Source organism: Hemicordylus capensis, chromosome 3, assembly GCF_027244095.1.
Source record: "Hemicordylus capensis ecotype Gifberg chromosome 3, rHemCap1.1.pri, whole genome shotgun sequence".
Classification (NCBI taxonomy): domain Eukaryota; kingdom Metazoa; phylum Chordata; class Lepidosauria; order Squamata; family Cordylidae; genus Hemicordylus; species Hemicordylus capensis.
In genome coordinates, this window is record NC_069659.1 from 197,117,879 (window position 1) to 197,144,312 (window position 26,434).

Here is a 26,434-nt window from a genome sequence, read left to right on the forward strand (position 1 = left end):
TATGCACTGTAGCATCACTATTACATAAGTTTTAAAAATAAATGGAGAATTTGACTTTCCCCAGATACTCTGAAAATAATTAAAGGATATGCAGAGTAAACTGCATCACTGCTTGGAATATATTCTAGTATTTCAGACAGGTAAAATGAGAGAAGGAGAGCAAGAAGTAGGCCTTAAAACTAAGGATTTCACACCGATTCAAAGACAAACTCGCCATTAACAGCCATATGATTAAGACATCACATTTAACTCACTTATCACAAGAAGCAAAGTAAGAGCAAATGAATACAATCCTAGCTCATAACCTTCAGCTCAGTATTCACAAGCCCTGATTCTCTGTACATAGTGCCAATCTAAATATGTGTACAGTGACTTATATTATATTAATTTTTTTAAAAAAAATTCACCTGTAGCCCCTTCGAGGGGCTTCCTAAAGGCCATGAGGGGATCTGCAAAGGTTCCCCTCCCCCCTCTGGCCTCTAGGGCCTCGCAGGGACCATTTGAGCATGTGCAGTGACCATTAAAATTTTTTTTAAAAAATGGTTGAAAACAAAATGGCCTCCACGCATGCTCAAATGGCCTCTGCGAGGCCTGGCATGGCCTAGGGACTCACAGAGGCCATTTGAGCATGCACGGTGGCCATTTTGTTTTTGGTGGCCATTTAAAATTTTTTTTTAATTTTTAAAAATGGCGCCCCCTTTGAAGTGGCGCCCGGGGCATGTGCCCTGCCTGCCCCACCCTAGATACACCCCTGGCAATCTCCATATCAGATCCCCTTCAAGGATGTTCCATCCCTGCTGATCTTCCAAGAAAAGAACCCAAAAGAAGCAATCTCTGTATTAGGCCCTCTCCCAGGGCCTTCCATCTCTGCTGAGACTCAGAGAAAAGGACCTAAAGAGGCAAATTCTGCATCGGGTCCCCATCCAGGACATCCCATCCCTGCTATGAGCAATCTCCCAAGTATGGGCAATCCACACTTGGGGGAAATAACTCAAAGAGACAGGAGAGGACCTCTATATCATGGAAGCTCTGCACCAGACCTCCACCCAGGGCAATCCATCCCTGCTGATACTTCAGGGAAAGACAATGAAGAGGCACTCTACATAGCAGGCCCCCTCCCAAATGCAGGATCAGCAATGAGAATATACTTTTAGCCTCCAGGCCATTTTTCTGCAAGAGGAGAGAGAAGGAAAGCCTGAATTGGAACACTTGTCACTGCAAATGCTAGATTTGATATGACTATGAAATAAGACAGCAATGCAGAAAACGCTGCATTTGAGCCTATCTTAGCTACACAGCTCAGTGACCAAATGCCTGTCCTTGACCATCTCTAAGAGCCCTTAAAGATGGTCAAGGACAAAGACATGTTTGCTCTTGATGCTCATTGTGCATGCACTGGGAAGAGTCAGAATCAACAGAAGGTGCCTTGTGAATGGGATACATTGGGCTTAGTACCTAGAAAAACACTTTAGCATAAGAGTGCTGTGTCCATGAATGCAGTAATCATGGGTGGAACAGCCAGGGCAGGTGCCCTATGCGCCACTGAGTTGAGGGCGCCACGCCAGTTCCTGCCACCCCCACCCCATTGCCCACCTGCCCAGCCCCAGGGCCCCTCAGCCACTTGACATTCTGCTTGCCTTCTGTGAGGCCTAGGATCCTCCACGGGCTGGGCCTGCAAACTGCGGAGCAGCTCTTCTCTCCCCACCTCTCAGCTGATCGGCGAGTGGGCAGGGCTTACAGAGAGTCCTCCATGTAGGCCTCCCTGAAGCCTGAACTCGGCAGGCGCCAAGGAAGCCAGGAAGAAGAAGGCAGGCAGAGTTCTCTGCAGCAGCAGACCCTCTGCCCAGAACATCCAGCACAGCTTTTACCAGGTACTGTGAATTCCTTTTTGTGGTTTACTCTCCCCCACCCCCATATATAGGGATCTGCTTGCCATAGGGCTTTGATATGGGTGGTGGTGGGGGGAGACTGAGAAGTCTGAATATTTAATTTAAAACAGAGTGGAAACTTTGCTGGCTTTAAAAACAAAAACTATCTAAAAAGCCCTATAAGTGGCTTGTTTCATGGAAGAAAATTACAAAAACGTCTGGAACAATATTATATTTATTTATTTATTCATTCATTTATTCATTCACTCATAAATGCACTTATGTTAAAGTTGTTTTGCAACCCAGAAGGTATGAGTGAGAACTGTGAAGCATGTGTGCGCTTTTGTTTTATTTTATTTTATTTTTCTTATGTGTGAACTGCTCCCCAATAATTTGCAGGGACTTCAGGGTAAATCTGGCCAACATGTGAACAGAGGCGTATCTAGGAAAAATATCGCCTAGGGCAAGCACTGAAATAGCGCCCCTGTCCAAACATCTCACACCCATCTTTCAGATAACTTCACCATAATATCAGCTCAAAAATACAAGTCAAGCTCGTTAATCTTTTAATCTTTCAAAAATTATTTAGCAGTGAACGTAACCAGACCAAAACATGCTGGAAAACTATGAATTTCAGTATGCTGGGGCTCATGAAATACCCAAATACTATGTGGAGGTGTACTTGGAAAACTAAACAGAAGTGCTTGTCTCATTCTCTACTATGCATTGTAGCATAGCTATTACACAAGTTTTAAAAATAAATGGAGAATTTGACTTTTCCCAGATACTCTGTAAATAATTAAAGGATATGCAGAGTAAACCGTGTAACTGCTTGGAATATATTCTAGTATTTCAGTAAGACAGTTAAAATGAGAGGAAGAGAGCAAGAAACTCCCAGTGGGCCTTAATACTAAGGATTTCACACTGATTCAAAGACAAATTCACCATTAATAGCCATATGATTAAGACATCACATTTAACTCACTTATCACAAGAAGCAAAGTAAGAGCAAATGAATACAATCCTAGCTCAAAAGCTTCAACTCAGTATTCACAAGCCCTGATTCTCTGTACTTAGTGCCAAACTAAATATGTCTACAGTGACATTATATATATATGTGTGTGTATATATATATATATATATATATATATATATATATATATATATATATATAATTTTTTTTAAAAACTACCTGTAGCCCCTTTGGGGGGGCTTCCTAAAGGCCATGTGTGGGGGGTCTGCAAAGGTTCCCCCTCCCCCCGCTGGCCTCTAGGGCCTTGCAGGGACTATTTGAGCATGTGCGGTGGCCGTTAAAAAAAAATTTTTTTTAAAGGCCTCTGAAAACAAAATGGCCACCACACACGCTCAAATGGCCTCTGCAAGGCCTGGCATGGCCTAGGGCCTCACAGAGGCCATTTGAGTATGCACGGTGGCCATTTTGTTTTTGGCAGCCATTTTTTAGATTTTTTAATTTTTAAGAATGGCGCCCCCCCTTCAAGTGGCGCCCGGGGCACGTGCCCTTCCTGCCCTACCCTAGATACGCCCCTGCATGTGAATGCAGCACCTCCATTCCAGAGGAGATTTGTGTTAAAGGGCTTTAAAAGCCCCGTGTGGAAAACCTCCTGGAATCAAACTTTACTGAATTTATTCAGAATTCTGAGAAAACAAACATAGGCTCACCCTGCATGGTTGAAAGTCTCCTTTGCTAATCTGCAGCGAGGGGGCCATTTTAATAATTAGTGTTTCTAGTGTGTTCTAGGCATTAAAAGTAGCACAAACATACAGTACTCAATGTATATCACTATATATTGTGAAGTGTGCGTGTGTGTATTCAGTGAAATGTATTTCCAGGCCGCATACTTATTTTGAAATATCAGACTTAAATCCTTGGGGGCCTGGGGTGTGTGGACGCCCTGGACTTTGAGGGGCTGGGGTCCCATTTTAAAATCTCATCTCTGGGCCCATTCCAACCTTGCTATGCCCCTGGCGGTCACTACACATGGGTTTCTGCACAACACCTGCACAGAAGGAACTCCCATGTAGAAAATGTGTCTCTTGTAAATTGACCCTGAATTTTCCATCCATGACTGGGATATCTAAGAGTTACAGTCAATAATAAAAGAACAGCACGCTGCTTGTGACAGGAAGGGGCAAATTACAATGATTTCTTAGTCTGGCAGGGGCTGGTTTTGGCCCTGGCAGAACTTGGCTGTCTGCTCCTGTTGCAAATGCCTCCGTCTAGTATGGCAAACTAATGTATCCTCCTCCCTCCTGATGTCAAAGTAAGCACTAGTGTGGTGAATGCACATATACACCATCATGAGCCAACAATCATCACAAGACAAAGGCTGGCAGGAATCATTCACTGGTTTATAGACCCTCCTCCTCCTCCTCCACCACCACCACCACCACCACCACCACCACCACCACCTTCTTCCCCTATTTTGCTAGTGGCTATTTGGGCAGGTGATCCTCTAGGACAAAGCCATGTTTTTAAAAAAGCATGAGATGAGACAGAGAAAATGACACTTGGAATCCTCACATAACTCCTGACTGTTGTTCTAAGTCTTTTACAGAGATGGCTCATGTTTTCAGGTTTTGATCAACAACCATGTCTAGATGGTACAGTGTTCCTTTTAACAGGGATTTCCAGATATTGTTGACTACAAGTCCCATCATTCCTGTTTGGACAGGGGCGCAATTTCACTGCTTGCCCTAGGCGCTATTTTCCCTCGATATGCCTCTGCAAACTCCTCATTATATTTCTAAGTTGTTCAAATATTGGCTTTAAGGTTTGTGCCATTAAAAGGCATTCATTTGCTGAAAATTCAGTGTGTTATTGCATAGTGGGCTTTCATCTTGGACATTAGAAAAAGAATCCTTCCTTTCCGTTGGGATATCAACTATCTCTAAAGGTGCAGAAGGAGCACTAACTCTAAAAGTGCAAAGGGGAAAATCTATTGGAGTACAGCATGATCTTCTCTCTCATCCAACTCATCACATATGTCATGAAATACGTTATCCGTTCTGGATTGTTTAGGCTCTTTGGGAGCAGAAGTAGAGGAGGAGCCTGATCCATTACGAACATGTTTCTTACTCACCATTTTAGTATTTTTAAGTCCGTCAGATAGCCTTCTTTAAGGACCTTGACAAGGAGCTTTCTTCAAAGCTTCACTAGTGCTGTTGCTACATTATTTAGTAGAAAGATTCAGGGCTCCGCTACCCAAGATGCTTCCAAGTCCATTGCCAAGTGATATAACTAGCGTAATGCTGAAGCACCTCAGCAAGCTGTAGGTTTTTTATGTCTTTATCAAGGGAAGGAGGGAGGGGAGATGGAAATACACTCCAATTGGCTCCAGGTGGACACACTCTTCTCCCAGCCCCAGTCAATCACTCCCTCAGCTATATGACATATGCTGGGTCTCATTAATAAAAACATCCCATTGTGTTAAATTTTTCTTGTATTAGAAATAAATATAGAACAACAATCAAAATGAACTAAACTATTAATCCAATATTTGTCAAACTTAGAGAAAATACCATTTTCCCCTCAGGGAGCGGAGAGCTGGTCTTGTGGAAGCAAGCATGACTTGTCCCCTTAGCTAAGCAGGGTTCTCCCTGGTTGCATATGAATTGGATACTTGATGTGTGAGCACTGTAAGATATTCCCCTTAGGAGATGGAGCCGCTCTGAGAAAAGCAGTATATGACAGCTTCCTATGTACCATATTTACCTGAATCCAAAATAGGTTTTCTCCAAGTTATTTGATGTTAGAAACGGGTGTGTTCCTTCCTAAATCTTCCTTTTGCGTGAATACATGTGTAACCTGTATGTCACCAGTATTTTTAAGTGGATCATCTTCAGAGGCATCTTCTGAGTAAATATGGTACAGAAAAAGATCCCCCCGCAACTTAATCTATTTATATTCTGCCCTTCCAAAAATGGCTCAGGGCGGTTTACAACAAAATAAAAACAAAACGATTAAAATCCAAACTAAATAAATAATACAATTAAAATCATTTAAACATTAAAATCTTTTAAAACCAACATTAAAATTTTAAAACCATAGATCTAATTAAAAGACTGGGTGAATAAATGTGTCTTCAGTGCCTTTTTAAAAGTTGCCAGAGATGGGAAGCGTCTTATTTCAACAGGGAGCGCATTCCAAAGTCCAGGGGCAGCAACAGAGAAGGCCTGTTCCCAAGTAGCCAACAAATGAGTTGGCGGCAGCCACAGGTGAATCTCTCTGGATGATCTTAACAGGCAGTGGGGTTCATGGTGAAGAAGATGCTCTCTTAAATACCCAGGGCCTAAGCTGTTTAGGACTTTATAGGTAATGACCAGCATCTTGTATTTTGCCTGGAAACATTTCAGCAGCCAGTCTAGTTCTTTCAACACAGTAGTATGGTCTCTCCTATATGACCCAGAGACCAACCTGGCCTCTGCATTGTGGACCAACTGCAGTTTCCAGACTACGTACAAACATATATGTAAATATACAGCTTATATAACAAATTCCAAACCATACATGAAACCAGCATATACAATAATGGTAAAGATGGAATAGGCAAATGTAAATGTTCAAAATCCAATCTTCTCAGCTGGAGTATATAATATGAAAAGTACTTCAAAGCCAGAGATGGCAAAACAAATCTTCATTCTTCACAAGTATGAGATATGTGAATTCCTTAACAGGCGTCCTAGGTTATCTTCACCAGTTTCGAAAACAATCTTCCTCAGAAGTATGTCATATCTATATATAAACAACCATTAACATAATATGCATTCCAAATGAACAAACTTGTTCCTTTGTGTATTATGTTAATGGTTGTTGTTTATATAGAGGACATTTAAATATATGTTTATTATACACATATCCTTTCAAGACTGGTTCACGGATTTTGTTTCTAGCTTGGTTTTTTGTCCGTAATTCCCCATTTGGTATTGGGACTACGCACAAAGGCAGCCCCACATAGAGTGCATTGCAGTAATGCAGTCTAGAGGTTACCAGCATATGTACCACAGTTTTGAGGCCGTTCATCTCAAGAAATGGACACAGCTGGCGTATCAGCTGAAGTTAATAAAAAGCACCTCTGGCCACCGCCTCAACCTCATTTAGGGAGGTTATGCCTTCTCCTGATGAGTTTGACATGGAGAAATAGATTTGGGTGTCATCAGCATATTGCTAATACCCTGCACCAAATCTCTTTATGATCTCTCCTAGCGGTTTCATGTAGATGTTTGTAGCGAATAGCTGATTTAAGCCCAGCCTTTGTCTCAAGGCAAGTCCACGTGGGGGTAAGAAAAATGCTGATTCATTCCATGTTCGCTCAACAAAATGAAATTCCAGGAAAATTCTTCTTCGTTTACCAGTGGAAAAATGTAGAAAGCCTTCCACATGCAGTCTACATGTGAAGAGCAAACTTGGTAGTGTGAGTTGCTGAACAATCAAACTTGAGACTCTTGGTTTGCACCAGAGTAAAGCCCCTTTTTCCTGAGTTAAAAATCCACCCAGAGGCAAGTGAAATATAAAGAACAAAAGGAGAAAAACTTTATTCAAAATACTACAGACTACTTCAGTCTGGGGCTCTCTCAGCTTTGAGTTACAGGTAAAAAGACATACTCAGTACTTTACAAGATTACTTCCAAAGAACACCCCAGCTGGTATTTGGAGTTGCACGTTTTAAAAATCGTGGTTACCCTGTTGCAAGGATAATTCAAAAAGTACCCCCAGTTGCAAGGAACCATTAAAAGCCCCTTTACACAGTACAGGGACGTCTACAGAGCCCTGGTTGGATAAAAAGGGCTCAGGCTAGGGTTTCTTAGAAGGTTACATTACAAATAACACACAATAGACCAGTTGTAAGGATCTACATAATACCAAAATAAAGTAATCTAACGCAGGCTAACTAACACACGGTTTCCTAGCTAAGGCTTTCTGAAGCCAAAAAGCCCTGGCTTTCTTCCCCTTTGAACTCACCCCAAATTCAGGAACGAATTCAAGCTTCCTGCAGTCCTGTCTCCCAAGGATCTGCAAATGTCCTTCCATGAGAGGATCTTCAGGCTAGCTTTTCACCATGTGGCAGCAAACTCCACTGCTCCTCACTAAGCCTTCCACCCATCTTCTCTCCGCCCACTACTAGCTCCTTCTAGGAGTGAGAGCCCCCTTCACTTCTGACCACCAGACCCTCTAGGGCCCGGTTACCGTGTGCTGAGTGGCTGATCCCCAGAGATCACTGCCTGACAGACAAAACAGGGTTCACTCTTTAGGGTAAGGGAGTGGCCGATTGCTACAATGTTAAACAACATCAGAAACAATATGGAGCCCTGAGGGACACCATAGGAGAGTTCAGATTTGGAAGAACAGTATCCAAGAGACACCATCTGGAATCTGTCTGTGAGGTAGGAGCGGAACCACTGCAAAGCAGTTCCTCTCACCCCAAATCCCCTCAGACATTCCAGAAAGATACTATAGTCAATTTTTATTTTTTATTTATTTTATATTTTAGGCTACGAGGTGGAGCCTGCCTTGGTCTGCCTGATAGATGATCTCCAATTGGGAATTGACAGAGAGAGTGTGACTCTGTTGGTCCTTTTGTATCTCTCGGCGGCTTTCAATACAAAAGAGAGCCAGTGTAGTGTAGTGGATAGAATGCTGGACTAGGACCGGGGAGACCTGATTTCAAATCTCCATTCAGCCATGATACTTATTGCGTGACTCTGGACCAGTCACTTCTCTCTCAGCCTAACATACTTCACAGGGTTGGGCAAGTCACAGCGGCTCAGAGAACAGAACCCAGGAGGATAAAGAAATGGAGCCACCCCCCCCCCCTTAAGTGCTGTATTTATCTAAGACCTTGGGTTGTGCTCTCATTATCCCAAGACAAGGCCATTCTGGGGGATGATGGGAGCTATACAATAACACATCAGGACTCAAGGTTAGGAAGCCCTGGTCTGTTGTTTCATGTACTTTTCCCTGACAAATTCTGTTAGTATGATAGTTTGAGCCTGGTCATTTGTGCCTCGAGTGAAAATTCGGGATTGATTTGTTATATGATCTATTTGTTTGTTTTCCTGGCTATCCGCCCTGAGCCATTTTTGGAAGGGTGGTACAGAAATCGAATGAATGAATAAAATATCCATAGTAAGAGTGTCACGGGAAAAACCATTGTCCAAACGATTCTAATATTTGTAGGTATAGACACATCACGGCATCTAAATATCCTTTCTAGGGCCTTCATTGCAACCCTACCAAATGGTAGTCTGCGGGAGTATTTCTTGACTGCTGGATACTTTACTGTTGATGGTCGATCCTAAAAGGCAGAAGCTTTTCTGCCTTTTCTGCCTGGAGATCGGAAGAGACACCGAATACTTAAAATGCAAGGCACAAACGGTGCAACTTGCTTTGCTGCGAAGACACTGTCGCTTTTCTCGCCTGCAGCTGGCTGCCGGGCGCCGTCCTCCTCTCTTTGACAGTTCCTAGAAGGTAAGGTTCCCAGAAGGTTGAATTAAGTCTCACATAAATCAAAGTGTTTGATTCCTATCCTGTGCACCATGAAGCTCGCTTAACATCCTGCACGGAGTTTGGCTGGCTACATTTGACAGGAGAAACCAACTCGGCTGTCGGCTCAGCCCGCCGACTATTTGAGTGCCGATATACGGTAGAGAAGGCTCCTCCCGCCCTGCGCTCGTCAGTCAGTCGCGCAAAGGTGAAGCCCAACCGCTGCTGCCTCGTACAGCGCCTCCCTCTGCGACTTCTGCAGATTTTGGGTAGTATCGGCCGCCGTAGAAAGTGGCTGTTCCGGTGTGCGCCCGGATGACGTGGCGGGAACGGCGGAAGCGGCGCCTCCTTTTCCTTGGCGGCGGCTGGTGGAGACGGGGATGGCGCTGGCCGGGCTTCTGTGGTGTGTGGCGGCCTTGTTGGTTCTGCGTGGCCGGGCCGATGAGCACGAACACACGGTGAGGGGCGCGGTCCCGGCGGCGGCCAGGAGGGGGCCGCCTCCTTCTCCCGGTCGCTCCTCTGAGGCAGGCGGGCAGCTCCCCCTCGCCCGCCCTGCCCTGAGCACGGCCCCCCGAGGGGCGGCCCGTGTGCCTCTTGAGCCGGGTCCTGGCTCGCCCCCACAGCCCCGTCTCTGGTGCATCAGAGGGAGGAAAGGACCAGGCCGGTTTCCCCGCAACACAGAAGAGACGTTGCTTGCTTACGGGGCGCGTCGCCTTTCGTGGTAGATAAGGAACCGTTGCTGCTCGGATGCTTAAATCTAGGGGGGCTCTGCAGCAACGTAGCCTCTCCCTGAGGGAGGAGGCGAGGCTCCCCTGTGGCAGAGCCAAGGCCAGGACCTGCCCGTTTGAGTCCATTGGTGTTGTGCTGTTCAGCTTGTCACAGGGATTGAGCCTCTTTTGTTCGCTGCTAAAACATTAACTTCCTGGAACTTGAGAGAACAAGGGAGCCGCATCCGTTAAAAACGGTGCCTTGCATAATTGTATAATGACGTTCCATTTACTTTAATAATCTTTACCGTAATGCTGGGGGTCTGATTCTGAGAGACAGCAGCTGGTCTAAGGGCCATTTAATTTATTTTATAGCAGCAGTTGAGGGCCTTGCGTTGCCACTATAGAATCCCATTGGCGGGTGTTTGGTCTGGTGAAAACTTTCAAGCACTTGGGAGCTGCAATTAGTCAGGAATGCTAGATGTGTGGACCCGTGGATGCACTTCTATTCATATTACAGGAAAAATTTCTTGATGTGCAACATTAATATGTGTGATAACTGAGCATTTGGGATTATTTAGATCACTCCAATAGCACGTATAGCAACCCTCTGAGATAGGTCAGTGGCGCACAATTGCAGTATTGTAAGTGGCAGGTGGGTGCTAAGGGGGTAGTGGTTGCATAAATGTCCACCTGGCCTTGTATCTACCTGCTCTTGTTCTTTGACTCTGTGTAGTGCAGCAGTCACATTAAGTGGCACAGTGGGAAAATGCTTGGCTGACAAGCAGACGGTTGCTGGTTCAAATCCTTGTTGGTACTATATCAGGCAGCAGTGATATAAAAAGATGCTGAAAGGCATCATCTCATACTGGGTGGGAGGAGGCAATGGTGAACCCCTCCTGTATTCTACCAAAGAAAACCACAGGGCTCTGTGGGCACCAGGAGTTGAAATCGACTTGATGGCACACTTTACCTTAGTGCAGCTCAAAGGCCATCCAGTCCATTTATGGCATAGCTAAGAGTGTACAGAGGGAGCTTCCTGCAAGCAAGCTTTTAATCTCTGCCAATTAGCGCTTTAATGGTGGGACATTGTTTTACTATATATGTCATCAGTGTGTGAGTTTTACAGAGCAGTATCTGTGAGAAATAAGCTTCTGCTCTTGGGAGCTGTTTCAGTTGGGAATTAAGACTGCCGGGGAGAAGGTTAAGACAAAAATACTTTAAAGAGTTGAGTTTTGTATTGGGGTCTGAGGAAAGTGAAGTGGTACCACATAGACTGGATATATAAGGGCAGCAAGGCTGGTCTTTAACACAGGAGGAGACTTCTGGGAGAGGAGGCAGGTATACATTGGGCTAGGATAGTAGAAATGGATGGGGGGCAGTGAGACTGTGGAGAGTTTTTAAAAAGGTAAGGACAAGGAGGGTATATACATAGGAAGCTAGTATAGGAATAGAAGCAGGGACATTGCATGGTCTAAATGATGAGAGATGACCAGTTTCTAAATTCTGGGAAGAAGCGGCAGAAATGAAGTGGAATAAACAAGGTCAGAGATAAGCTAGTTATAAAACAAGAACTAGAATGGCTTCTGAAAGGAATGGATGGATTTTTGCAATATTAAAAGAGAAACCAAATGACTTGCAACAGATTTGAACATGGGGTGGGTGGGATAAATCTAAGATAAAACCGAGAGCTTGTTCCTGGTTGACAGTATTGGTGGTGGAATAACTGAAACAGAGAAATCAAGGGGAGAAAAAGTTCAGAAAGAAAAAATAAAAGTTTGTACTAAGCTTCATAGTGATGAGATGATGGAGCCGGAATATCAGACAGCAGTTGAGATGTGTGGTTGAATTGAGGGATAAAAGGGCTGGGACAGAGCTGTCTTCTGCTGTCATTGCAGGAAATTTGGTATTGAAAGCCCTGAGATTTAATGAAATTTAATGAAACCTTGGGCACTGTATGTACAGGAAGAGGATCCAGAACAGAACTCTAATGGGAAAGGCAAAATATGAGTTCCCCTAGTGAACATGTTGAATGACTTTGGCTAAAATTGAGAACTGGTAGATACATTTGCTTTTTTATATTTGATCTATAGTTCATAAGATCTATAGTTGTAAGAAAAGCCCTGCTGGATCAGGCCAAGGCCCATCCAGTCTAGCATCCTGTCTCATGCAGTGGGCAACCAGGTGCACGCCACTACTGATCCTGATGGAAATATATTTTTTTATACATTTATTTATTTTTACATTTATATACTGCCTTTCGTTAAAAGACAACCCCAAGGCGGTTTACAAAAGTTAAAACATACAATAAAAAGGCAATTAAAACATCAAGCTAAAAATATAAAAACATATAAAAACAGACATAAAAAACAATACAACAGGTAAAAACACACAGAAGCAGCCGTAAAAACGATTATGTAAAAGCCTGGGTAAAAAGCCAAGTCTTTACAAGCTTTCTAAAAGCCGTGATGGAGTCTGAGGAACGAATGGCCACTGGGAGAGCATTCCAGAGTCTAGGAACAGCAACAGAGAAGGCCCTGTCCCGAGTGCACGATAGCCGGGCCTCTCTCATTGTCGGCACCCGGAGCAGGGCCCCCTCAGATGTCCTCGTCTGGGCAGCAACCCTTGGGAGCAGCAACCTTGGGAGCAGGCGGTCCCTCAAATACCCTGGGCCCAAACCGTTTAGGGCTTTAAAGGTCAAAACCAGCACCTTGAATTGGACCCGGAAACGAACCGGCAGCCAGTGCAACTCTTTCAGAATGGGGGTGATGTGTTCCCAACGGGCAGCTCCGGATAAAACCCTCGCTGCCGCGTTTTGCACTAGCTGCAGCTTCCGGATATTCTTCAAGGGCAGCCCCACGTAGAGCGCGTTACAGTAATCCAGCCGCGACGTGACTAAGGCATGGGTAACCATGGCCAGATCTGCCTTCTCGAGAAAGGGACGCAGCTGGCGCACTAGCCGAAGTCGTGCAAAGGCACCCCTGGCCACCGCCTCCACCTGAGCCTCCAAAAGCAGAGCCGGGTCCAGTAGTACCCCCAAGCTGTGTACTTGCTCCTTCAAGGGGAGTGCAACCCCATCCAGAACCGGTAAAATCTCCTCATCCCGATTGGCTCTCCTACTGACCAACAGTACCTCCGTCTTATCCGGATTCAATTTCAGTTTGTTAGCCCACATCCAACCCATCACGGCCTCTAGCCCCCGATTCAGAACATCCACCGCCTCCCTAGGATCAGATGACAAGGAGAGATAGAGCTGAGTGTCATCTGCATATTGCTGACAACTCAGTCCAAATCCCCGGATGACCTCTCCCAGCGGCTTCATGTAGATGTTAAACAGCATGGGGGACAAGACCGATCCCTGCGGGACCCCACAGGCCAACGGCCACAGGGCTGAGCAGTAGTCCCACAGCACCACCTTCTGGACCCTCCCCCCAAGAAAGGACCGGAACCACTGCAACACAGTGCCTCCGATTCCCATACTCGAGAGGCAGCCCAGAAGGATACCATGGTTGATGGTATCGAACACCGCCGAGAGGTCCAGCAGAACCAACAGGGATGCACTCCCCCTGTCTAGTTCCCAGCATAGGTCATCCACTAGAGCGACCAGGGCAGTCTCAGTCCCATACCCGGGGTGGAAGCCAGATTGAAAAGGGTCCAGATAATCTGTATCATCCAAGACCCTCTGGAGCTGGGATGCCACCACACGCTCCATCACCTTGCCCAAAAAGGGAAGGTTAGACACAGGTCTATAGTTATCCAGGTTGGAGGGATCAAGGGAGGGATATACTCCTAGCCTTAGGAGTATATAGCTCCTAAGGCTAGTAGCTATTGATCTCCCTATTCTCCATGAAACTGAATAACCCCTTTTTAAAACCACCTAGATTAGTGGCCATCACCACATCCAACAGCAGCAAATTCCATAGTACATAGCAAATTACACTACACATTGTATAAGAAAGTACTTTGTTTTATTGTTTGATTTCTATACCATTTTAATTAGAATAATCTCCTAGCACCTAGCTTCATCAGATGACCCTGGGTACTAATGTTTTGAGAGCAACTTGTTTCTGTCCACTTTATCCACACCGTGCCTGTTATAAATCTGTCATTTCTCCCCTTACCAGTCTTCTTTCTAAACTAAAAAGGCCCAAACATTGCAGTCTTTCCTCATAAGGGAGCCACTCAAGCCCCCTCTTCATTTTGGTTGCCCTTCTCCTCACCTTTTCCATCTTGACAATATCCTCCTTAAGGTGCGACGACCAGAACTGAACACAATATTCGAGGTGGAGTTGCATCATAGATTTGTATAAGGGCATTACTATATTATTTTCAGTCCCTTTCCTAATGATCCCTAGCATGGCATTAGTCTTCTTTACAGTTGCTGCACACTAGGTTGACATTTTCAGTGAGCTATGCACCATGACCCCAAGATCCTTTTTCTAGTTGGTCGCCACCAGCTTCAATCCCATCAGTGTATATGTGAAGTTTGGATTTTAGCACCACTGTGCATCACTCTACACTTACTTACATTGAACTCCTTTTGCCATTTTAAAGCCCATTTACTCAGATAGAAGAGATCCTTTTGGAGCTCTTCACAATCCTTTTTTGTTTTTTACCATCTTGAATACTTTTGTGTCAGCAAACCTGGCCATCTCTCTGCTCATCCCTAATTCCAGTTAATAGAGCCAAAGGAACAAATTAAAAACCAGTCCCAGTACAGATCTTTGGATGACTTGTTTGCACATCCTTCTACTGCAAATTGTTCAATTATTCCTGCTTTCTGCATTCTATTAAGTCAGTGTCCAGTCCATAAGAGGACCTTATTCCATGGCTGCTTAGTTTGCTCAGAAGACTTTGGTGAGGGACTATGTCGTTTAAAAATTGAAGTATGCAATATCTACTGGATTACCACTATTGTTATACTTGTTGATGCTTTAAAAGAAATCTAGAGTAGTGAGAAAAGACTTAACCTTGCAGAAGCCATGTTGGTTTGTCCTTAGTAAAGCTTGCTCTTCTATGTAGTTTGATGATTTTCTCCTCAGTTATGCTTTCTATCAACTTGCTTGGAAAATCAAAGTTAAACTGATTGGCCTGTAGTTACCTGGATCCCTTTATAACAATTGGAGTTGCATTGGCTGCTATCCAGTCCTCGGGTACATAGGTTGATTTTAAGGACCAGTTAGAGACCACCAATTTCACACATGAATTCTTTAAGGACATTCTGGTGGATACTATCTGGACCTGTCAACTTGCTTATTTTTAATTTGTCCTTAAGACATAGAAAGTACCCTCTAATCTCTATTTGCATCAATTTTTCAAGATTTCCTAGCTAAAAAGGTAACTTCAGGCACAGGTATCTGCCCTACATCTTCAGTAGTGAAGACAGATGGAAACAATTCATTCAGCTTCTGTGTAGGAACATAAGAACAGCCCTGCTGGATCAGGCACAAGGCCCATCTAGTCCAGCATCCTGTTTCACACAGTGGCCCACCAGATGGGGAGCCCACAGGCAAGAGGTATGTGCATGCCCTCTCTCCTGCTGTTGCTCCCCTGCAACTGGTATTGAGAGGCATTGTGCCTCTGAGGCATGATGTAATCTCCGTATCCTCCTTTAGCACACCTTTAACTGCTTTGCCATACAGTGGTCCAACCACCTCTCTGGCCTCTTAATGTTTTTAGCTATATGCTCCTAAAAAATGTGTTTTTGCATTTCTTATTCCTGCTTGCATTGTTTGTTGCCAGAGTTTGTTCTTTTTTTGTTCTTCTCAATAGGGCAAGACTTCCCTTTTTTGAAGGAAGGCTTGTATTTTAATAGGTTCTTTGGTCTTGCTAGTTAACCACTCTGGCATCTTCTTAGGCTTGATGACATTTTTTCTGAGGTATACATCCTAGCTGAGTTGCTGTTGTGGTTTTGAATACTCTCAAAGCACTGGAGAGACTTGACTCTCTTGTAAGGTATGTGCACGAATGGTTTTGGTGGGGGTAGTTTAAGCATGAATAAAGCTGGTCCTTACCTGCTCCTCTGCCACCCCACTGCATTTCCTGGTGTGCCGCTGCACTGCTCAGAAGTCTGCTGTGGCGGGATGCATATAACCACCGTGCATATGCAGCAGCCATGTGCATGGTCAGCATGGTGTTGCTGACCATGCACATGGCCGCTACGCATGCACATGGCCATCTGCATCCTGCCACAGTGTGCAGGCTGCTGGGTGCAGCGCCGCAGCTGCAAGTGGACTTCTGAGCAGTTTACCCTATAAGGCATGCACATGCTCACAATTTTTTTGATATCCACTTAGTTTGTTTTAGATCCCGCTCAGGTTGAATCAAGAAAGCCCCATTCTGAATGTACATGTGCACACATTGCCTTGATACTGCTGCCCAGAACAAAACTCATTCTGCACACAGATGAAAAAAATTAGAGAGAACGCTGCTTCTGAGTGGTGTGATGCTGCAGCAGGAAATGCAGTGGGGTGGCAGTGGAGCAGGTAAGGACTGGTGTGCTTAGAGGTACCACACCTTGCCCTGCTAAAATGATTCAGCGGGCTGCACTGAAGTGATTTGGCATGTCCTTACTCTTGATTTTCCCTTTCAACTTCCTTTTTACCAATCCCCTCATTTCTGTTAAATTTCCTCTCTTGAAATCTAATGTGACTATTGGGCTCTCTCAGCAATGTTACACTTACACATATGCTGAATTTGATTGCATTGTTATCACTATTTGATCCACTGACACGTGCATCTCGTACCAGATGTATGGTGAAATGAGGGATGACAATAAAATGAAGAAAACGAAACCATTTGGAAAAACTTTGTATTAAAGATGAAAGTTGATTTTATTACTGTAAATCAGGTTTCTGTAAAAATGGTCAAGTTTTGGTTATTGGGGACAAAAATTCAATACAATATTAGACTTAACATGAAAAGTTACACACATGTAAACATAGTGACAAAGCCCAGTGGCACATCACCTAACAGTACTTTATAGTAGGGATGTGCACGAACTGGTTTGTGCACTCCCGGGAGGTGTGTGTGTGGGGGGGGGGGAGGTCCTTTAAGGGGCAGGGAGGGTGCCCTTGCCTGCTCTGTTGCTTCCCCCGCCCCGTCGCTCTCCCCAAAAGTGTCAGTGTGGGACTGCAGTGTACTTGGTTGCAGCCCTGGTGAATGTCATACTGGAAATGGCCGACATATGTGCAGGAAAGGGCACCCTCCCTGCCCCTTAAAGAACCCCCCCACCTCCGAATCTGCTTGAATGCTGGACATCTGAACGAGTTCGGCGCTTCAGAATAAGAGCGCCAAACCGTTTCTTGCACATCCCTACTTTATAGGCAAAATGTGACTGTCCGTATATTATCTGACAATGGTCATGCTTACTGAAATGAAGAGTACCTGTGTGATAGCCATTCACTTTTTAAATTTCATTATGGTGTGGTCTGATAGCAAAGGTAGGAGTAGGAGTTTCTTACCAGAATCCATGGACCAGCACACAAATATTATCCTTCCATGTGATAAGCTGTTGATGGTAGGGCTACATTTTCTGAGCCATTCTGAGCTCAGGAAAGAAAAAAGTTTTTCCTACTGACAGTGTGGTATAACTGAAAGTAACATCATGACAGTTGGGGATCATAAGTAACAGTGCCCTGTATTCTGCTGAATAATTTGGGGCAGATGTACACAGAACTTCCAGGGAACTGTAGTACTTACTGGAGCTTGTAAATGCTCCCCACTCCCCAAACTCCAAGACTTCTGTTGAGAACTGTTGGTTAGCAAAATGAGTTCAGACACTTATTTTGAAACCTATATAACAAGAATCTTGTCTGTTTTTGAACACATGGGCTAGCATCCACAACAGTATTTGCATAATGTCATGAGCAGAAGCCGTTCCCCCTTCCTCATTACTGCAGTCATCAGAGCCCCTGTGTTGAAGGGGGGAAAGTTGGCTTAAAAATAACCCACCTTGTTTTAAAAGAGAATCTGAATTTCATGTAATATAATTCAGGCCCATTGTGGGCTTCATCCTGGACCCAGGGACTGGCAGGTCATTGCAACCACAAGATTCTAGAAGATCTTATCCTGTATCTCACTAGGATCACCCACTGGGCCCAAATAGTCTAGCCAAATAGTCTAGAATCTAGCGTATACTATTTTGCACCACCCAAATACCCAAGTGTTGCAGTGTTTTCAGCTCTTGGATCATGAATGCTTGACTTGTCAATCAAGCAGCACAGAAACATATTTTCTGTCTCCTAGGGATAGTACCAACCACCCCAGCTGGCTCATGTACTATCTGGGGGTAGGGGAGACGAATGCTCATTGTGATTTTTGACAAGGACTACACCCTTAGTGATTGAAAATAAGTGATAGCATTGCAATGCTTTCAGGGTCATGTTCTTTTATTGTCCTGACCATTGGGCCTGCAGCAGGCAAATGTGCAATGGTGGTTTAAAAGCATTTAAAGATTTTAAAAACACAAAAAAATACTATAAAATGTTGGTGGTGTTAAGGAATGGGAATGAAAATGAGCAGGTATGTCCTCCAAACAAAACTTCATGGAGAGAGTGCAACGATTTGTTCATTGTTACCCTAAAACTTTCCTCTGTGCAAATATGACTGCAATTTTACCCTAATTGTTTAGGGGGAGGAATAAAGAGAGTGATTATAAGTAAGCTTTGACAGCTTCAAACCAGAAAAATAGCAATACAAACAGCTGATAAATACAGAAGAAAATTGTAAGTAAAACAATGCTACTATCTATTTTCCATCTCTAGGGTGGTAGATGCCAAAAGTCACAATGAGCACTAGCCCCCTGAGAAGAAACTGATGCCCAAAATTTGCAGGCCTGGCTCATGGACTATAACTACCATTCCTGGCTTCTGGAAAATTCTGGATAATTGTTAGACCCTGATCCTGTGCCTGTTGTCTTGGATGCAGGTCCCATTTTGTTCAATACTTGCTTCCATAGAACTGTGCAAAGAATTGCAAACAGCCTTCTTGAAAGTGATCTTGCTTTATATCCTTCCACGTATACAGAGCCAAATAGAAATTTCTTGTTTCTAAGCAGACATAATTCTGCAGTGGTGGCCTCCCAGCTCTAGGCGATCTTGGAGGAAAATGACTGGAGGAGAGCAGAACCCAGCAGGATAAAGAGATTGAGCCCTCCATTATCTAAGACCTTGGATTGTGATCTCATTATCCCAAGCCAAGGCCATTGTGGCTTGGAGATGATGGGAGCTGTTCAGTAACATATCAGGACTCAAGGTTAGCCCTGGTCTGTTGTTGCCTGCGCAAATTTTGTTAGTATTAAAAGACAAACATGGAATATATATGGTTTATTCCCAAGGGTAAATTAATGTTTTCTGATGCTTTATTATCAGGTATGTTTCCGTAGTGCTTTTTCTAGAGGTAATACTTTTATTTCTATGATTAAGAAATAAAAGGCTTGTCTCCAACCTTCCATGGCTGGGCAAGGTGATTGAGAAGGTGGTGGTCTACTAGCTCCAGGCGGTCTTGGAGAAAACTGATTATTTAGACCCATTTCAAACTGGCTTCTGGGCAGGATGTGGCGTGGAGCCTGCCTTGGTCAGCCTGATGGATGATCTCCAATTGGGAATTGACAGAGAGAGTGGTCTGTTTGTATCTCTTGGCAGCTTTCAATACTATTGACCATAGTATCCTTCTGGAACGTCTGAGGGGACTGTGGGTGGGAGGCACTGCTTTGCAGTGGTTCTAGTCCTAACGGGCAGATTCCAGATGGTGTCTCTTGGAGACTGTTGTTCTTCCAAATCTGAACTCTCTTATGGTGTCCCTTGGCTCCATATTGTCTCTCATGTTTAACATCTAGATGAAACCACTGGGAGAGATCATCAGGAGATTTGGTGCAGGTTGTTATCAATATACTGATGACACCCAAATCTCTTTCTCTATGTCAACATCATAAGGAGAAGGCATGACCTCCCTAAATGCCTGCCTGGAGGCAGTAATGGGCTGGATGAGGGATAACAAACTGAGGCTGAATCCACATAAGACAGAGGTAAGAACATGAGAACAGCCTTGCTGGGTCAGGCCCAAGGCCCATCTAGTCCAACATCCTGTTTTACACAGTGGCCCACCAGATGCTGCTGGGAGCCTACAGACAGGAATTGAGGGCATGCCCTCTTTCTGGCTGTTACTCCCCTGCAAGTGGCCTATAGCCCTCTAACTAATAGCTGTCGATAGACCTCTCCTCCATGAAGTTATCCAGACCCCTCTTAAAGCCATCCAGGTTGTTGGCTCTCACCACATCTTGTGGCAGAGAATACCACAAGTTGGTTATGTGTTGTGTGAAAAAGTACTTCTGTTTGTTGTTTATAAATTCCGTGGCAATCAATTTCATGGGATGACCCCTGGTTCTAGTGTTATGTGAGAGGGAGAAGACTTTCTCTCTATCCACTTTCTCCACACCATGCATGATTTTATAGATCTCTATCATGTCTCCTTTCAGTGTCTTTTTTCTAAACTAAATAGCCCCAGGTGTTGTAGCCTTGCCTCATAAGGAAGGTGCTCTAGGCCCCTGATCATCTTGGTTGCCCTCTTCTGCACCTTTTTCCAGTTCTACAATGTCCTTTTTTAGATGTGGTGACCAGAATTGTACGCAGTACTTCAGGTGTGGCCACACCATAGTTTTGTATAAGGGCAAGATAATATTAGCAGTTCTATTTTCAATCCCCTTCCTAATGATCCCTAGCATGGAATTGGCCTTTTTCACATCTGCCACACATTGAGTGGACATTTTCAACGAGCTGTCCACCACGACCCCAAGATCCCTCTCCTGGTCAGTCACTGACGGTTCAGATCCCATCAGCATATCCTTGAAGTTGGGGTTTTTCGTCCCAATGTGCATCACTTTTCACTTGCCAACATTGAAGCGCATTTGTCGCCCAATCACCCAGTTTGGAGAGATCCTTTTGGAGCTCCTCACAATCCATTTTGGTATTTACTACCCGAAAGAGTTTGGTATCATCTGCAAATTTGGCCACCTCTCAGCTTACTCCTACTTCTAGATAATTTATGAATAAATTAGAAAGCACCGGTCCCAGTACAGATCCCTGAGGGACCCCACTTCTTACTTTCTCCATTGTGAAAACTCTCCATTTATACCTACGCTCCGTTTCCTGTCCTTCAACCAGTTAGCAGTCCACACATGTCACCTTATTCCATGACTAAATTTCCTCAAGAGTCTTTTATGAGGAACTTTGTTGAGAGCTTTTTGGAAGTCCAGGTATACTGTGTCAACTAGATCATCTTGATCCACACACTTGTTGACACTCTCAAAGAACTTCAAAAGGTTTGTGAGGCAAGATTTACCTTTGCAGAAGCCATTCTGGTTCTCCCCCAGCAGGGCCTGTTCTTCTATGTGCTTTACAGTTTTTTCCTTGAGAATTATTTCCATCATAAGAAACATAAGTTACTTATTGTGCAGTACCTTATTCCATCATAATGTTCTTATTGTGCGGGGTCGGAATTCAGGAGACAATTTCAATCTGCTGGTTCCAGATGGGGTCCGGAAGGAACAGGTACGGAGTCTTGGTGCTTCTGGACCCGATCCTCTCCCTGGTGTCCCAAGTTGAGGTCTTGGTGGCCAGAAGTGCTTTTTGTCAGCTTTGGCTGATACACCAGCTGCGTCTGTTTCTTGAGATGAACAACCTCAAAACTGTGGTACATATGCTTGTAAACTCTAGGCTGGATTACGGCAATGCGCTCTGTGTGGGGCTGCCTTTGTATGTGTTCTGGAAACTACAGTTGGTCCAGAATGTGGCAGGCAGATTGGTCTCTGGGTCATCTAAGACTGACCATATTACTCCTGTGTTGAAAGAACTACACTGGCTGCCGAAATGTTTCCGGGCAAAATACAAGGTGCTGTTCATTAGCTATAAAGCCCTAAACAGTTTAGGCCCTGTGTATTTAAGAGAACATTGTCTCCGCCATGAACCCCACTGCCTGTTAAGATAATCTGGAGAGGTTTGTTTGCAGTTGTCACTAACCCGTTTGGTGGCTACTCGGAAACGGGCCTTCTCTGTTGCTGCCCCTGGACTTTGGAATGCACTCCCTGTTGCAATAAGAGCCTCCTCATCTCTGGCAACTCCTAAAAAGGCACTGAAGAAACACTTAGTCACCCAGGTTTTTAATTAGATTAACGGTTGTAAATGATTTTGATGTTGAAATGATTTTAATTGTTTAGTTTTGATTTTAATTGTTTTATTTTTTGTGTTTGTTAACTGCCATGAGCCATTTTTGGAAGGGCAGTATATAAATAAAATAAAAAGCTTCTGGGTTGCATGGCCATATGTTTTGGATTGTGCTTCTAGATTAGATACAGCATTGAGGCCTTAAAAAAACCAACCACCTCACCCTTCTTTCCAAGGAGCTTGAGGTGGCATACATAGTTTCTCCCCTCCCCTTGTATTATTTAATACAATCCTATAAGGCAGGTTTTTCAATATGGCAACCAGTTAATATGGTTACCAATCGGGTTTAAAAAAATTTCATTTTACTGATTTTTACCAATTTTGGATAAAATTCAAATCTAAATTTGCACAGGCTAGAGGACAGTTCATAGTCTCCCTTTCCAGTTTGGAGCTTGGGAATGGCTTTCAGGGCTTGCTTAGCTGTTGTATTTGCAAGATGATTTGCAAACACAGCTAGCAAACAGACAAATCCCTGTTACCCTTTATCATTTCTGGAGCTGAAAAGGGGTGTGTGTGTGTGTGTGTGTAGGGGGGAAGGGTTGTGAGTTGCTTTGACTGTCTTGCAAATGAGTTGTAAGGATTGTCGTGAAAACATCCCTCAGCTTTCATCTCTGAACCTTGGAGGGGCAGGAATTCTCTCTACTGTTGATCTGTGCTTCTAAGACAGCTGAAGCTAGCTTGTGAGTTGTGATGAACACCAACGAACACACACCTTAACCCTAGAGCTCCCATGGCATATCTCGAAGAGAGATTTTGTAAACTTCCAGTGAAACAGCACCTTTGTCCCTATGGCACTGGACAAGTGGGGGATATTATACACTATGGCTTTTACTGTCCCTTCTGATGTGGTTAGGGAAAAACATTGAGACAAATCATATATAAATTCAAGGGCTCAGATATGGAATATCTGATTTACCTTCTTGCAGATGCGATCCCATATGATAGCAAGTTACCATGCTTGCCTTGTTTTCTTTTACACTCAGAAAGAAAGTTGGGACGGGAAGGCTGGGACTCATCATGGTAGACAGAAGGTGGTAAGCAAAATTGTGGAATCCTGCTTGGGTTTCTTGGAAGCAAGATGGGATTTTTAAAGGTAGAACATATAGATATTCTGTGACATGTTGAGGATAAAAATGGCTAATATGGATAGACATCAGAGAGGATTTCTTTGGGAGAGGGAGGGGGAGAGGGAGATCATGCACTGAGAGGAAGAGTCAAAACGTTTTAGGATGTGTGGAGGCAACCTAAAGATGGCAAATGGGAAGTACACCAGCAAATCCAGAAGGATGCTAGCATGGTAAACAGTAATCAAGAAAACTATAAAAGCTGATGCCTCCTTTAAAAAGTAGAGGTCTTGTCCAAAAGGAGAACAAGACTGCAGAAATGGATAAAACAAATGTAAATTGACAGTTTGAAGAACAAATTCCTGAAGACAGAAAATGTTTGTATTAATATTTGTAAATTGTCTCTTGATTAAAAACTAATATGTAAAGATATGTACAAATATTACATCTTTAAAAGCCTAACAAATGCTCATTAGTAGCAGCAGCATCAGTCAAAAGTAAAAAGGACCTAGTGGGGAAAACTAAAAGCATTCTAGAAGAGGGTACCTTGGCTGGCTTCTAAAAAGTCAGTAAGCAAAATGTTCAATCCCTTCAGTGCCACTCTAGAGAATGCCATGCTCTACTTCACTACCCACTGTGCAACAGTTATACTTTAAATACCTCGGAAACCAGCCAAAGTGACAGGAGGACCCTGAGATTACAACTGTGAAACGATCCCTGGAAGAGGATGGAGGAAATTGTAGAGAAGTTGAGTGGATTTGCATCTGTTGGAGAGAGACACATACTATGCATTTCCTCCCTTCCTCTGTAGGGTTTTTTGTCTTAAGGCAGTTGGTATACCACAAATAACCTAGCTAAATGGATTACTAAATATTTGTGTTTAAAGCATGACGACATACTTGCGTCAGCCTTGTTTTGGGGGATGATTAGAAGGTTTTAGAGTGGCTATTTTTATTAGCTGCTCTTCAGGAGGAATAAAGCCAGTGTTCATAAAGTGTTTCAGTTTTCCCTGTTTGTCAGAAGCCAGAAATCAGCCAGGGAGGCAAAAGGATAACCAGTGAATACAAATAAGTATAAAACATGGGACACCCACTGGAATATGATCATGTTGACTTGAGTGTTGCCAGATCTAAAATAGCAAAAGCTCGTGCCTAGGTCAGCTATAAATCCCAACTGTGCTTGTTCATATGCCTTTGCTATGCGTAGCTTAGTTCCTCCCAATGTCTGGTGTAAGAATTGGGCAAAGGAAGCATGCAGTATTCTGAATAGTTCAGGCAATTTATTGCTTTGCTGAAAGTAGATTTGTTTGCACAGCATGCATAGTGCAAACAATTTTAAAACTTGTTTCGCATACCCTTGATTTTTTTCTTAACCTAACAATCCTCCTTTTTAATGTTTTTTGTGTCTTCTTTTTAAATTGCTGCTCTTCTCAGCATCTAACTTGTATGGCATTGCAAGACACAGACAAAACACCAGGCCTTGACAATTTTTCTTTGGCTGTAGGAGCCAGACTGCCCTCTGCTACATGGAGAGGGTGAGTGGTGTGGATTCCCTGCCTTGCTTGTATGCTGCTCCTGGTGGTGTCTGTCTGGCTCAAAGAGGTGATGGATGAATGCCACCAGGAGGAGGAATAAGCAAGCAAAAGTGGGTGCCCTCCTTCTAGTCATGACGGTCTCTCTGAGCTAGATGGACGTGACCAGGGAGCAACCTGCCCTGGTTTGCGTGCACACTCCTTGTCACAGCAGTCAGTCATCTGGCTCAGCTGGCACCTGGGAATGGTTGAGCCCTGCCATATGCCAAACTTTCCACAAAGCCATTCCAAACTACTCGATCCCATGTACCAGGATATAGAGATATTTAAATTACTGATGTGTAGGAAGGAATTATTTTATCAGAGTTCTTTGTACTCAGCCATCCAAGTCAAACCCAGTGCTTCTCTGTACTGTTTGCCTGCCTCTCCACTAGTCTGTCTTGGTGCGCTAGCAGTTGCCTGTAGCTGTGGTTCTGGATTTATCTCGGTGTCTTTTGATGTATCTGGTGAGGGAAGGAGCGGAAGAAGACAAACAGAACTAGGGGTAGCAATGGTCCACTTATTATTTACAAGGCTTTTGTGCTAGATTTGATTATTCATCTTCTGATGCACAAGTAGGGGGAGGGGTAGACTACTCATAGCTGGAGAGTTAAACTTCAAAGGGATATACAAGGTTTTGATATGTTTAAGACCAGCCTGTAACAAGAAATGGCAACCAATACAACAGCACCTCCGGTTAACTTCCCTATAATCAGTAAATGGCTTCAGGGGGGTAAGCTCAGTTTTTAAAAATGCAAACGTAGTATGGATTTTAAAGCACTTCTCCTAAACCTCCCCATTAGTATTCATGCACTAAAGAACACCTAAAATTATATAATTCTATACTTGTGAATATGCTTTCTTTTCAGTACCAAGATAAAGAAGAAGTTGTTCTATGGATGAATACTGTAGGACCATACCACAATCGCCAAGAAACATACAAATATTTCTCTCTCCCTTTCTGTGGTGGATCAAAAAAAAGCATTGGTCATTATCATGAAACACTGGGAGAAGCACTTCAAGGTGTTGAATTGGAGTTCAGTGGCTTGGACATTAAGTTTAAAGGTAAAAACCCTGCAATTGCTTTTACCAACATTTTTTTAAAGTGGTCCATGTTCTGAACATGCTTCCTACAAGCATGTCGACTTATTTTCAGAAGTGTATTTCCAAATAAGCATTCTCGGGGTTGTGGCACAGTGACTCATTGGTTGATAGCTACTTTTTGGATGATACCGACATCATGATCAATGTTACTTCTGTCACTTGGAGACTTTGGACACAATCATAGAGTTCAGGAGCAGAACATTCACATGGCTAGTTCTTCGCCCTTTTGCATGAATTCCTCTGCACCCACTTTCATCATGGTTAAGGATTAGATCTGCATTGATGTTAAAACTAGCTGGGTTTTGTGATTAACTATCATTTGATAGTTAATCAAACTATCAAACTGAATGATCAAACTATCATTTGAAGCCAGAGTTTGAATTTGGCTAGCACTTATTA

At 43.7% G+C, this 26,434-nt stretch overlaps 1 protein-coding gene across 2 annotated transcripts in view; it reads left to right on the plus strand.

The window, feature by feature from the left end:
• Positions 1-9,588: 9,588 nt before the first annotated feature.
• The window catches only part of TM9SF3 (transmembrane 9 superfamily member 3), a 65,241-nt gene continuing 48,395 nt past the window's right edge, over positions 9,589-26,434 (plus strand). The window contains exons 1-2 of one of the 2 annotated variants that reach the window (XM_053309401.1): positions 9,589-9,827; positions 25,801-25,996. In XM_053309401.1, the coding sequence (XP_053165376.1) occupies positions 9,750-9,827; positions 25,801-25,996 (274 nt within the window). In that variant the 5' untranslated portion in view covers positions 9,589-9,749. The remainder of the gene's footprint in view (positions 9,828-25,800; positions 25,997-26,434) is intronic. The other variant, XM_053309400.1, reaches the window with a different exon arrangement.